The sequence below is a fragment of the Leptidea sinapis genome, chromosome 2 (genome assembly GCF_905404315.1).
Source record: "Leptidea sinapis chromosome 2, ilLepSina1.1, whole genome shotgun sequence".
Taxonomy (NCBI): domain Eukaryota; kingdom Metazoa; phylum Arthropoda; class Insecta; order Lepidoptera; family Pieridae; genus Leptidea; species Leptidea sinapis.
In genome coordinates this window covers 16,767,221-16,781,616 of record NC_066266.1, presented here as the reverse complement: position 1 = coordinate 16,781,616, position 14,396 = coordinate 16,767,221, and the positions used below count along the sequence as shown (strand labels likewise).

The window sequence follows — 14,396 nt, the reverse complement described above, 5'->3', positions numbered from 1 at the left end:
TTACGTATGAGCGCACAGGGCCGCTCTAATATCAGCTTATATAACCTCTTAGGATACCGTCAACTAATGCTAAATATAAATAAATACTTGAGCTAACTCGTAGGTTATTCAATATCGGTACCTGGAAGGAAAATAGTTTTGTATTAATAAAATAAACATATTTTGCCTGTAAATACGCAATTTTTTTTATACTTTTTAGTGCATATTATATCTATTGTTTTGAAATAGTGTATTTGAAGTCGGTTTTTTTTTGTTACATCGCTTAGCATTGATTGTAATTTAAAAAAAAATAACGGTATGCACTCCTGGATGTGCCGGCAGAGGTGAAAACTTGAAATTGACTTTTAAATATTATGGAATGGTAAGGGAATAATTTCGCACGAATTGCTTTATTTATCAGTATAAAAATACTAGTATTTATGTTATTAAATACAATATTCATTTATTGCGCTATCGTACACAATAATGACAATTTATATTACATAAAAAATTTAACACTTCAGAAGTATTACAATTATTTTACATAAAAACATTTTCTCTCTGAAAAATCAACTTTCATCCATAATTTAATCGTTTCTTTCAATCATCTTCACTACCAGCTTCATCATCATCCCCAATATCTAAATCTGACTGAATACGTTTATGGTAGCAAGTATAACTATCGCCTTAGGTAGTCTTTGCTAATGACAAAGCTTAAAAACCGAAAAAAAATAAACTGTAACGGCCTTACAAATAACCTTGGTATAAAGTTATAACTGATGATAAACAAAGAAAATGCAAAATGTTTACAATATCGTTGACAACACTGTCAATACAATAATAATTCTGAAGTTTTCCGAATGACAAGCTGCCTTGCAAATAAACGCGGTAAATGTTATACGTAAACAAACCATTCGGAAGCAAAATGTCTAATTGTAAACATTTTACATATTCTTGGTTTATGATTAGTTATAACTTTATGCCAATTTTATTTGTAAGGCTGCAAGAATATTACACGGCTGGGATTCGATCCCTCGACCTCGCGGTGTTTCGGCTTCGCAATTACAATGATTCAACGTGTGGTCCAATGACCATATGATCATTAAGTTGAAATAGCCGAACTATAATAAGTTAGAAGTATAAATCATTCATCCATCATTTCACACATTTCCACATTTCACGAGTCTCTTACGAATTTTCGATCAGGTCACGTGTCCTGACTCGAGTATAACATTTTATACCTGTCCCAAGAAAAGAGCTCAACGCCGCTAAACAAGTTTTTACTTCAAAATCAGGGTTCTACACAGAGTAGTACTTGAGTACCAACTAATTTATTAAAAAAATTATAATATTTGCCGAGTCAAATTATTCGGCATTGTGACTAGTGTTTTGAATTGTTGGTAGGTTTTAATGCTGTTGCGGCCTCTCAAGAAGCCAAAATGGTGTTTTGAAAGAAAAATAAGTGAATATCATCGTTAAATGTGCCTTAAATTTAATATCCTTTAAGTAAGTTACGTTCTGGGATACCCAAACTGTTGAGCACACTTTAAACTATAACTTTTGTATGAATTTGTGTATCTTGGGTTATTATATCAATGGAATTATGAAATAGTGTACCTAGGGTTATTATATCGATGCAATAAGTGCATGTTTGTGCATGTTTGAGGGCGATGCTACTCACTCTAGACAGTGTCCGCGGGGCTCTGGAACTCGGCGAGCGCGTGTACGGGGCTGGGCTGTTTCTTCTGACTGCCGCGCCGGACCTTGGCGCGGACTTCCTCCGGCTTCTCGGGCCGGATGAGCGGCTTCTTCTCGGGCGCCTTCATCCTCCACACCACTATCGGCGACTGTTCACCGAAATTTATTTCATTTTATTTCTCGCCAGTTAAAACTATTTGTAAGTGTTGGAACGTCTATTATTATTTACTTTACAGTCAGCGTGATCACGGACGACTGAGAATGATACGAGTCGTATTTCTGCCGCCGAATTGCACCTTAGTACCACATGCAACTAATTAAGATATCATCCCCACCATGTGGATGTGTGGCGGTCCTCCACAGTGCGGTTTACAAGGGGCTTTCTTCCACGTACTACAAAGCTAATGGTTAAGCGTTGTTTCCAAAATAATACGACATGGGTACCTTAACGCCGCTGGTGTTGGAAGAGAATGTGGTTGACCCCAATTCCAACACTGATTTTCAATGGTACCTACCAAGTCGACCTGTTGACATCAGCTGTCGACAACACGATTCCTTTTGTTGTAGCTGATACAAGTAACCGTATTATTAATTTGAAACATATTAAAGATTTTTATATATGTTTATCATTTATGCCTCTGAAACCTTTTGTTTTTGATACGACATTACATATAATTAATAAAACTACAAGCTATATATAAGCAACGTTCTACATAAAATTAAATAGTATTAAAATAAATAAAGCTTTATTGCAGGTATTACACTTACATAGTTCTGTCCCAGCGAAGCAAAGCGCACGTTCAAATAATATATATTAACAAGCATAAACGTTAGCGATATCATAAATATAATATGTCACACTTAAAAATATTAATTTAACGAACAATTTAATCCACAAATAATGCATAACGGTCATAATTTACTAAAATATATGTACTTAGTTAGATATTTTTATATAATTTACAAGTAAAATGAACAAATTATCTATACATATAGATATATAAATTTAAATTGATACAAAAAATATGACTTGACTTTATTCTTTTAAATAGTATGATTGGGAAATCATACCATTTAATTAAACCTTTTCCAATAGTTTCACCTTACCACGAGTACATGTCGGATTTTGTCAACGACTAGTGGTTCGTAGTAGTTCAAAGGCAGCAATGTATAGAGCAACTCACAGCGATGGTTCCCTGTCGCGTGTACTTGGTAGATGCCACGTAGGACGCCTTCACGGTGAGAACCACGGCGTTCATCAGGTTCTTGGCTGCCTGGATCAAGGAGGTCGCGCTGTCCAACTGAAATTATAAACAAGATTGCTGGTTTCAAATACAAAAACGAAATGTTAAAACATATCCCAGTGGGAGGCTCCTTTACACAAGATGCCGGCTAGATTATGGGTACCACAACGGCGCCTATTTCTGCCGTGAAGTAGTAATTTATAAACATTATAGTGTTTCGGTCTGACGGGCGCCATAGCTACTAAAATTACTGGGCAAATGAGACTTAACATCCTATATCTCAAGGTGACTAGCGCAATTGTAGTGCTGCTCAGAATATTGAGTTTTTCAAGAATCCTAAGCGGCACTGCATCGTAATGGGCAAGGCGTATCAATTACCACAAGCTGAACGTTCTGCTCGTCTCGTCCCTTATTGTCATTAAAAATCAACGGAAGAAATGTGAGGTTCGCTATCGGAGTTAACAAGACATACCCCGCTCACGATGAGCTCCCCAGAGATGTTCTGGACGTCGGCCTTCACTTTGCTGGTGATCTGGATCTGGTGGCAGTACAGAGCGATGCGCTGGAGATATGCCAGCAGGTCCTGCTTCGTGGACGACTCCGGACACTGGAACAAAACATTTTCAATCATTTTTGCAGTGAAAAAATATCTTTAGCCGTGTTGAACACTTTTTGGTAGGGAAAAATCTTATGGGTATGCTGCACCGACATGCTCACGACTGGCGTACGCGATAAACAAATAATAAAAAAAAAATATATCGACACTTTTTGGATGGGTGAAATCTCGTGAGTTCGCGTCACCGAAATGCTTATAGCAGTATATCTGTAGCTATACAGCTGACGTATTAAAAGTGAAATTGGATGATTTAGTTAAAAATTACAATGTGTATATACAGTGCATTGTTTTGTTTTAAAAAAAATTGCATATCCACAATTTAATTATTTTTTAAGAATAATAATTTTTATTTAATTATAAATTAAAAATTTAAAAAAACTTTAAGTTTTTACTCCTACCGGCAGCTACAACTGCCAAATGTTTTAAACATAAATTGCGTTACATGTCATTTAATTATGAAACAAATGATGAAAGTACTAAATTATCAAAGGTATAGTAACCTCGGACAACATAGCAATGAACATCAGATGCTCCACACACAAACATTTATTTCCTCAAAGTATTCATGAATAGAATAAATACCCAACATAAAATTTTGATATTCATGGATTTCCTTCATTACGCCTAATTTATGGAGGGTTGAGGCAAGAAGTAATATCTCACATCGGAGATAAGTTGAAAAAGTGTACAGCTTATGATGTTAATAATAGTTCAAAAAGCTTCCACAATGGCGCTAGTGTAGACACGGGGTATAGTATGAAGTATGGAGAATGTAGCAATTGTATACGAACTGAAGTATGCCGAGTTAAAGAAATTAATATTATTGTCGACTAAAGTAGTTAATTATTGAAAACTTCAACAACTTACGTAATACAAAATAATGTAGTGAATATAACCTTAAAGAGTTATTATGAGAAAACGTGCAGCTAGAGTGATTAGTATTATGATGCCTGATGCGACTGTAGCGCCACCCTAATTTAAAACATTATGACGGACACTCTCATATACACAGATGATTCTCCTTGCCTCTACCCTCTATGGCCTAATTCAAAAGTAATACACTCTGTTAACAATTCAGACTAAATATTGCAGTTTCTGACCCAACCCGCTGTCAGAGTTTCTTTCCTTCGAGGTATAACACTTACCTGTTCGGCTATCTCCCTGGTGAGCTTGTCCAACTTGGTGCCAGCTTCGGAGATCTTCTTCGCGGCGTTGATGACATCCATGGTCGTCTTCAGAGGACCACGCCCGCTGGAATCATACCAAACTCATAAAAACATCATGTTGAGTTTAATTATAAAACAAAATAGCACTATGCTTATCAAGAGAGTCTTCATTAATACGAGCCGATTTAACCCGACCAAGCGTTACAAAGCTGAGCGTGACAGAATAGTGGCAGTCGTCGGCGATTGTAAAAAAAAAAATACTTTAATTTTAAAAACATGAAGCAGAGTTTCTTTTAACTTTTAGCCAGCCATCGCCTCCCTCGACCATATTTAGGGAAGGAAACGACCCGACCCACGTCGCCGCCACAAGCAGTGACATTTATGTGAGCTTGACGAAGCCTGTCACGAGAACTGAACCATCAATAACAAAATAATCTAAATTATATTATGCAATAATCACTTAATACCTCTCCTTACAAATTGACCACTCTGCTAAATATTTGTAACTATTAATCTAATATATAAAATTCTCGTGTCGCAGTGTTTGTTACCAAGCTCCTCCGAAACGGCTGAACCGATGTGCATGAAACTTATCGGGTAGGTCTGACAATCTGCCAACATCTATTTTTCATACCCAATTTTTTTTAATATTAATCTTATAATAATATTTAAAGATTTTATTAATTTATATGGTAATACTACATTTTATGCCGGAATCGACGAAATCCATGGTTCCCGCGGGATTTGTGAAAAACTGAAATTCACGTCGATGAGCTTTAATAGATAGCTATGATAGATTGCCAATAGTAGGTTTAATTCCGCATAGCAATCTTACTCGAAATAAGATTAATATGTTGGGAACGGGAACCGGGAGTGGAATAGGACATGAGATAATCTACAATTCCAAACTTAAAAATCTCTTTATCTACGCGGACGAAGTCGCGGGCATCAGCTAGTAATTAATACACCATGTATTTCAAAGAGACACGATATTCCACTGAAAGACTATAAAATATCAGTAACCTTCTGTCTGTTAGAAAATTATATATTATTGCTATAGTTCTAAAAACATTTAAAACTCTTCACTATGATGCAAGCATTTTATCAAAAAGATGAATATATATTATGAAAATTTATTGAATTAGGCGTTACTCTGCGGAAATCCATAATTATTCAAATGATTTGAGTTCTTTTCGTGTTAATTCCGCCAAAATTTGTCTTTAAACAATTCAACACGTGTTACGCCTCTACATGAGGCATCCACAGGACGTGTTGAGTCGCAAATCTGGCACGAGACTGCGTTATCGAATTCCTATAACCAAAACCGGATTTGCCAATCGCCAGTACAGCAAGCTCTCAGCCATGCTTTATAATAGGGTAAATAAGGAAATATATATCCATTCAAAATAACTTCATGAATGTAAAAAAAATACTAATAAGTTGGACAAGTTCACTCACTTACACAGAAACTGAAGAACTTTTAACACAATCATATTAATTTAACAGTAACATAAACATTTCATTATAGACATACTTATGAAATGAATGTCATTTGATCACAAATACACACTGACTCACACACACTTCATCACACCTCTCACACCTTACTTATCACTCAAAACACACCCAACGCACACATACATCTTATTTCTTAGAATACATACTTCTTAGTAATTAGAATATGTTTGATTGTCTGTAAGTAATGTAATAAGTATTAATAAGCTATGGAAGAGCGGAGTCTTCTAACATAGCTGGAGGCTCCAATCATGAATATTGATTTATGTACAAAGTTGGTAAAGACAATAACATTTTGTATTTTGTAATACACGTGTGTACTCACCGCGTGAAGTCCGTCATCTCCAACATGATCATGCACATGTGCTTGGCGAGCATGATGATGTCATTACCGGCGTCGTCCCACTTGGCCACCTCGTTGTCGAAGGTCATCTTCTCGCGCCGGAACAGCTCCACTTGCTGCAGGATCTTGCGTTTGTCCTCCTCGGTCATCTTGCGCATGGCTTCCTACATATACCCAACATTACTAACTGGACTTAACAGTCGCAGAAACAACTCCTTGCTACTCAACTTCAGGTTCCTGGGAGCCTTAAATTCACTAGGCTGATTCAGCAATATTCGTGAACAAGGAGGAGACGTCTCACTGGAAAAGGCCTCTCCAAATACAATCATATTCAGCCAGCATGTTGGACCATTATTGGAAGACAGATGGCCAAGACCCAGGATACAGAAAAAAATACTAACTGGAGGCGCAATGTGACGAGATAAGGGCTGGGGGAAAAAAAAGTAATCACTGTGAAGGTGCGCATAAATGACGCGCGGCAAACCATCCAAGATGAGTACGCTAGTTGGGACACTTGTAGTTTTGACTGTTTTGATACTCAAAAAAGGTATTGCAGGTTAGTATAAGAGTCTCCATGTGCCAGAAACTTTAAAGTTATAGCTAATAAGGGTTACAAGTATGAACTGGTCTGTCACACACAATAAGGGTATAACTAGGGCTCGCATAATTTGTACGCACCCTTTGGAATAGCCCCAAATAAATTGGCTTACTGAGTACGGTCATTCATGTAATTCTGGAATGTACCAACCTAGGGGCAAAATTCTTCAAAAATATGATGTTACTTCGTCAAGACTGCGAACATTCCAGGAAGGTTCTGAAAGTTCCTGGGCTCGTTAGAGTAACCGTGCAATCCTGCACGATAAATGGGCCTCTAAGATATATATACATATAGATAAGGAGCTCTATACATCATACCATAATCTAGAATACGGAAGGTTAGCAATGGACATCAATCAAGAGGCATAAAAAATGGAACAAATCATACTGTTTTGGTACCTTAGAAATAGAAAAAGGAAACGAGGCAGAGAAACTCGCACGAAGACGAGATAAAGACGATAGCAGGAAAACTACGGACAAGGAAGGTCTAAACTGAGAAGATTTGAAAGAAATCGAGGAAGGCTTTGCCAATGTTCGGCAAACAGACGAAGTTGTCAATGTCATCGACTGAGCAGAGAGTCGTTAACTTAATTTGGTATTTGTAAATATCCATTTTACGCCTGAATAAAGGCTATTATTATTACTGCATACCACAAGGATAGATTAGGTCATGTTCCTCCCTGCAACCATCACTTGTCTCAAACGAGATGATCCGTGAAAATTGGCATAACGGTAATACTTGCTGATTTAAGCGTGTTGCAGGCGTAATCTCGCTCAAATATTGCATTAAAGATTTTTGGTGATCATCATCAGCCGGAAGACGTCCACTGCTGGACAACGGCATTACCCAAAGATTTCCATGACGATCGGTCCTGCGCTGCCCTCATCCAACCTATTCCGGCGATCTTGACCACATCGTCAGTCCATATTAGAGGGGCCTACCGACACTACGTCTTCCGATACGTGGTCGCCATTCGAGGACCTTACTGCCCCAACGGCCATATGTCCGTCGAGCTTTATGCCCTGCCCACTGCCACTTCAGTTTCGTAATCATTTGGACTATGTCGGTAAGTTTTGGTTGGTTCTCCTACGGATCTCGTTTTTGGTAATAATAAACATTAAATATATAGATGTTATGATGCCATAACACAGTCAACTTACCCTGGCGTTGGTGATGCCACTAATGTCGGGATACTCGTCAACGCCATGTTCGCCGGTGTGAGCGCTTGCTGCAAACATTCACAAATTATCCCGCTGTCCTTTATAATGTTATCAATTTAACATCAGATATACAGGATGATTTTAAATTCCTTCAGGAGCTTTAACTGGCGTGTTTTGTAACAGAAAACTAAAGCCTCGAAACTATAGCCGATCAGCATGATAAAATTTTGAATCATTTTTTTTTTAAATCAATACATCTTAATAAATGTATATACAGATATACAAAGGCGCGTGCCGCGACACGGAGCGGCGACTCGAGAGCCGTACACATGCGATACTCATACTAAAATGGTTTTATTCAAAATAGGATTTAAAATAACTTATGAACGTCAAAAAACTACCACCTATTCAAAATGGTATGCCTCAGAGCTGAGAAGAACGGGTGCAAGAAACTCAGCGGACTTTTCTTTTTTATTTCCATAGAAAAATGACCTTAAAGCAAAGACCCGCCGACACTCCGCATTCATTCACGCGCCTTTTTTGTTAATAAAATAAGAGGCGAGAGGACGTCCAGCTGATGGTAATTAATACGCCCTGCCCATAACAATGGAGTACCGCTCATGATTTTTGAAAAACCCACAAATTCTACTTCTACTACTTCTACTTTTCACTACAATTGCACTCGTCACCTTGAGACGTAAGATGTTAAGTCTCATTTGCCCAGCAATTTCACTAGCTACGGCGCAATTCAGACCGAAACAAAATAAAATAACCAAGTTAAAGTTACCGAATTAATTAAAATAATACCGTTATAAAATTATCCTGTATATACATATATCAATAAATAAAAACCATTCCACAAAAAAACCAAACATATATAATATACACTCACTACTGCGAAAATAAATTTATGATCGGTGTAGTAAAGGACGGTTGGCAGATGGCGGTAATATTTGTTGAAGCCCGAAACCTTAGCGAATCCCGCGTTGTCCATCAATTTTGGTACAATTCCAAGAAATCGCCAAACTATCGCATAGCTAAACCATTTTTCTTTATCTAAAGCTTATTTACAAAAAATAATTATGTATCTACAGAATATGAGCAGAAAATTCATTTTTTCATTACATTTCCATTTTGTATGGACAGGGCGAAAAAAAAAAAACGCCAAAATACCCCTAACTAACTTTACAGTTGGAGCCATGCCAATAATTCAATCTAGATAAAAAATTTACGAAAACTTAATTATTGTACCACCAATACTATTTATCATGACAAATACCTTTGAAATAGTAGTAATTAAAGTACAGCGATTGGCGACGAAGTATAATCCGGTTAAGTTTGAAAGCGAACAGTTGCTTAAAACGTAGAGGATTTCAGCTATATCCGTTTTTTACAGGATTATAGTTTTTCGCAGAGTTTCACTAGGGTAGGAACTATATCAAAGTTATTTAAATGACAGTTCCGCAAGAGAGATGGCAAAGAAGCTCTTAAGAATTAAGGATGTAACAATATCGATTCCGATGTCGACACATTGGCAACGGTGATTAAAAACGATACGATCATTTCGAGAAACGCGCGAAACGAAGAAACGTGCGCGCATAAATTAGGTATTTATTTTATAAATAAGTTCAGTACTCGTGCGAGTTTTGTTGGCATAAAATACTTTCATTATTTGCGTAATAAATTCTCTGCAAATAGATTGAAAAACTTCGTTGTTTTATTATAAATTTACCAACAGTGATACGGATAATATATTTATTACTTACCATTTTGATTTCTTCACATTATTATATATCAATAAATATTTTGACATTTTTTTAAAATACTCTATTTACTTTTTATTTTTCACACTGACCAAGGATAAGCCTGTATTAAAAGAAAGATTTATGCAGTTTTATGACTAACAATCAACGAATCAAAGTCAGAAGTGGGATACTGTATACTCACATCGACTCCTGGTTTCCATCGTCATGTCCTCGACGGGTTCGAACTCCGTGTCGGTATCCAGGTCGTCACTGGTCTGAACACAAACATGCACATGCAGACTCAACAAAACAATAACCAGTAATACCGAAATCCAATGAAATTAATATTTTATCGAACTACCCGCTAATTTGATCGAGTGAAAATATTCAATTTAAACATAACAGTTCTAATACGCGGAAAATGCGATAGTTTACCATATTATGTGCATTCAAAATAAATTGAAACAACATGAACGGGTAATTACTTTTCACTTCAACAAATTGAAAGAAATAGTAATTATGCAAAACCGTCCAAAAAGCAATTAACGTAAAATGTGGTGCTTGTTCTTTTCTTTACAGCTCCGCTTAATTGAGTGATTGATTTGATTTCAATCGGTTCAAATAAAAAAGTTTATTGAAACACGAGAAAAATGGTCACACGAGAGCGTATTTCACTTATTTTCACTTTCAAAAATATTCCGATGTACCAATGGATATTCGGTATTACTTATGCAAACACAAATAAAAAGCAAACAAAACACTAGTAATGAAAATATTTCCAGTAAGTTCCATCATAAATGACATCTTAAATATTTTAAGAGTTAACTATATCAATCCATCTATGAGAACAAATTGGAAATGTTTCCTCAACCAACGACGCAAGACATGAACATAACATAAGAAGCGAGACGAAACATAGCAAACATCACGCGGGAGACAGAGACAACTAGATATCGTTCTCTCACATTTGCTGCGTGTTTCCAGCGTGTACTGTTCGTCTAACTCCACATCCTCAGGATCTAAGTCGTCTTCGTCCTATAGTATCACCATATTTAGATAGGTAACCTTCATTTTAACTTAAATATCGATAACCTTAACAGCTAAACCCTATTTCAGGGCAAATTAGTTTCATTGGATGAGACAGACAGATAAACGACAGTATGGATCACCGTGACCCACGCTCTCTTGCAACACCGGAGGAAGCACTGAAGCGATTTTGTTTCTGTGCGCTTTATTCGAAGCAACCCATTTCGTATTATCGTGGAAACACGACGCAAGAAAATTCATTGCAGTTTGCTTGCACAAAGAAGTTCCTCGTCAGACTTATTGACCCCCAGTCTCTTCGAGGCCAGTTTGGCTATACTTTACAGATGACCGAGGTATTGGAAGTTTTCTTAAAAAAAAAACCCTCGTCATCCGGAATTCCACATGTCTAGAGATGTGCTGCTAGCCTATGCGTGGACAGTATTTTTTTTATGACAGACATTCCTTTGTTGGTAATTGGTACGCCCTGCCCATTACAATAAAGTTCCGCTTAGGATTCTTGTAAAACACAAAAATTCTGAGCGGCACTACAAATACGCTCGTAAACTTGAGACACAGGATGTTAAGTCTCATTTGCGCAGTAATTTCTCTAGCTACGGCGCCCTTCATACCGAAACACAATAATGCTTACACATTACTGCTTCACAGCAGAAAAAGGCGCTGTTGTGGTACCCATAATCTAGCCGGCATCCTGTGCAAAGGAGCCTCCCACTGGTATGCTCTAAGGTTGAAACGTCTAAGTCACATCGATTCGGGAATACAGCAGAAGGCCGACGATTCGACAAAGTAGCTGTAAGAGGCGAAGAGTTTCTGCAGAGAAGTACTAAGTTTGCTGGAATAGCAGACTAAACATGTTACGCGTGAAATTTCCCATTTTGACATGACCAGTCGCGGCTACTAGTCCAAATCGGTTTATTTATCCTACTTGTAAGCATGGGTAATTAAGAAGAAGAGTTTCTGATGAGGCAAGTTACCAAATTGTCTAGAAACACCAGAGGTTTGAATAAATGGAGAGGCTGGAAAAACTCATGTTTTGGAGAGACAGTGTCGGAGCTTTTATTGCCATATTATTGAATAGTTACCGACTATAAAAATATATAAAGAGTGAAAGAAGGGACATCGTTTTAAAAAAAAACCTTATATACTATGAAGCAGAGGTACATCACAGCATATCGCTGGCTTATATAGTATTTCGCACAATCTATAAATAGAAGCAGAGACCTCAAGCAATCTGGGTCGTAATTGCGACCGCTATTCTCAAGGCAGTGGCCACCTTCATTCAACCTATCTGGTAACTTGCTTCCACCATAAACACCGGCTCTTTATAATAAGTAAGTATACTAGCCAGATTCTCGCGATGATGATATGTTCGCCCTGCAACATTACAATGTACCACCGCTCAGGTAGATTGGAAAACACGAAATCCAATCGGTGTTAGTAGCCCAGTAATGTACTAATTTTACTGGCCTACTAAGACAGCATTTCTTTTTCTGGGAAAAGAAACAGCCAGCATCCTAAGATTTACTAGCCACTCCCACCGGTTGTCAGCAGAATACGTTTTCTCACAACCTTCTCACTCACCCTGTTCATGAGAACAGCTCGTCTGATTTCCCTCACAGCATCGTAGACCAGTCGAGACGCGTCGATGAAGTCGTTCTCATCCAACCCGGCGTTGCCACCAGCTCCCAAAGCAGACACCGCAGCATCCACTCGGACTGCGAACTTGGACATCACTGCCGACAAAAAACAAAAACTTATAAACGATTTTAAGGAAAAGTTTTCAGTTCAGCCAGTTTAGTTAGTCACTAAACTCACTGAATTGAACTGAAAATTTCGTCCACAGTGTCTTGCTGTTACTGCCGGAGGAAAAACAGGAACGTGGAAGGTATCCTTTTAGATTAACGTGCATTTTTTGTGGTGCCCATATCATATTGAGCTGGAAACATCGCGCGATTCCCTCCATAGTTTGTACGTGGCAGAGAAAGCCGCACTATTTAAGAAACAAATACACCCACATTTTGAAGATGATATCAAGATTGTTTTTTTTTTATGAGATTGTGGCGCGTGCTGCGGAATTAGGCGGCAGAGATTATGTAAGACGCTTCGGAACGTTCTCCGTGATGAGTGCGATAGAAGACACACAATGAAGCGACCTCCCAACGCAGTAATCGAGCCGCTCACAGACCACTGGACCTCTTGACGTTTCGAGCAAAAATCAAAATTAAGAGGAAACATTATTTACAATTTATTCCCATACACACGTTCTCGACTTTTTGCCCTTGGTAATTTAGATTAATATAATCAATATCTGTATTTATATGTTTATGCTTTTTTGATATTTTTGATTTTAAGTGCTTGGGTACTTCAAACAGCTTAAAACGAATGGACCACAAATACAAGCCTAAATCAATGCAACATTTCCTTTTCATTTAGTTAAAGTCGGGAACGATACGCTGTTTTTTGAGTTTTTAACACATGATTTGTAGTCGGAAGTGCTACTTGTTCGCGCGACGGTAAGTTATTTAGAATTCTAAACTCCAAAAAAGGTAATGTTTCCTCTTAAGGGTAAATTTGCACATCGCCTGTCCCCCATCGCACATCCATTGATATTTCATGCTAACTGGTGTTGCCAAGTGGTATGGACAACGGTGATCATTTAACATCCTTTGTACGCTAGTAATCTTTCTTTTCCATAAAAAAATTGTCTCATACTTTGTAGATACCAGCATCACCTGTCAAATATAAAAGACCGCTGTTTAGTTATGATGAGAACAAGTACGTGGCCGGTCCTGTTCCTGCCGGTGTCCGTCCAGGCTTTGATAATTTTGGAGCCCCTGGTGGACACCAAACAAGGTCTGATCAGAGGTCTCTACGCCGATGACGGAGACTACTCTATGTTCTTGGGGATACCGTACGGACGGGTGGATGAGGATAATCCATTTGGGGTGAGTACGAATAATACTGGTTATTACCCATATTTTTCAAATAGCCCAATCAAAATAGAATGGACGTCTCATAAGTACTGCTACATAATCATAATACATCATATGACAGAGTGAAGCGGTAACGGCAACGTAGAGGAATGAAGACGTCCAACCACATGGACAACTGCGTTAGTTGTGCACTTTTGATTATGCCGAGGGAATACAATTACTAGTGTTAACCAATACAATCCTAGTCGAAGCAGAGCTGAAACTTTTATGAGAGACCTTGATGTATCGGCACGACAGTTTGCCTCGGTACAGTTTACTGCTAGTTTTACAACTTACACCCATTTAAGTTACAACA

The 14,396-nt window shown here is 37.8% G+C and overlaps 1 protein-coding gene across 1 annotated transcript in view; it reads right to left on the bottom strand.

Moving 5' to 3' along the window:
• Positions 1-1,279: 1,279 nt before the first annotated feature.
• Positions 1,280-14,396, bottom strand: part of LOC126975273 (catenin alpha) — an 86,279-nt gene continuing 73,162 nt past the window's right edge. Inside the window, exons 15-22 of the mRNA XM_050823089.1 lie at positions 12,690-12,841; positions 10,267-10,339; positions 8,320-8,387; positions 6,544-6,725; positions 4,683-4,788; positions 3,394-3,528; positions 2,862-2,978; positions 1,280-1,826 (exon numbers count right to left, since the gene is read on the bottom strand). Of these exons, the coding sequence (XP_050679046.1) occupies positions 1,662-1,826; positions 2,862-2,978; positions 3,394-3,528; positions 4,683-4,788; positions 6,544-6,725; positions 8,320-8,387; positions 10,267-10,339; positions 12,690-12,841 (998 nt within the window). The 3' untranslated portion in view covers positions 1,280-1,661. The remainder of the gene's footprint in view (positions 1,827-2,861; positions 2,979-3,393; positions 3,529-4,682; positions 4,789-6,543; positions 6,726-8,319; positions 8,388-10,266; positions 10,340-12,689; positions 12,842-14,396) is intronic.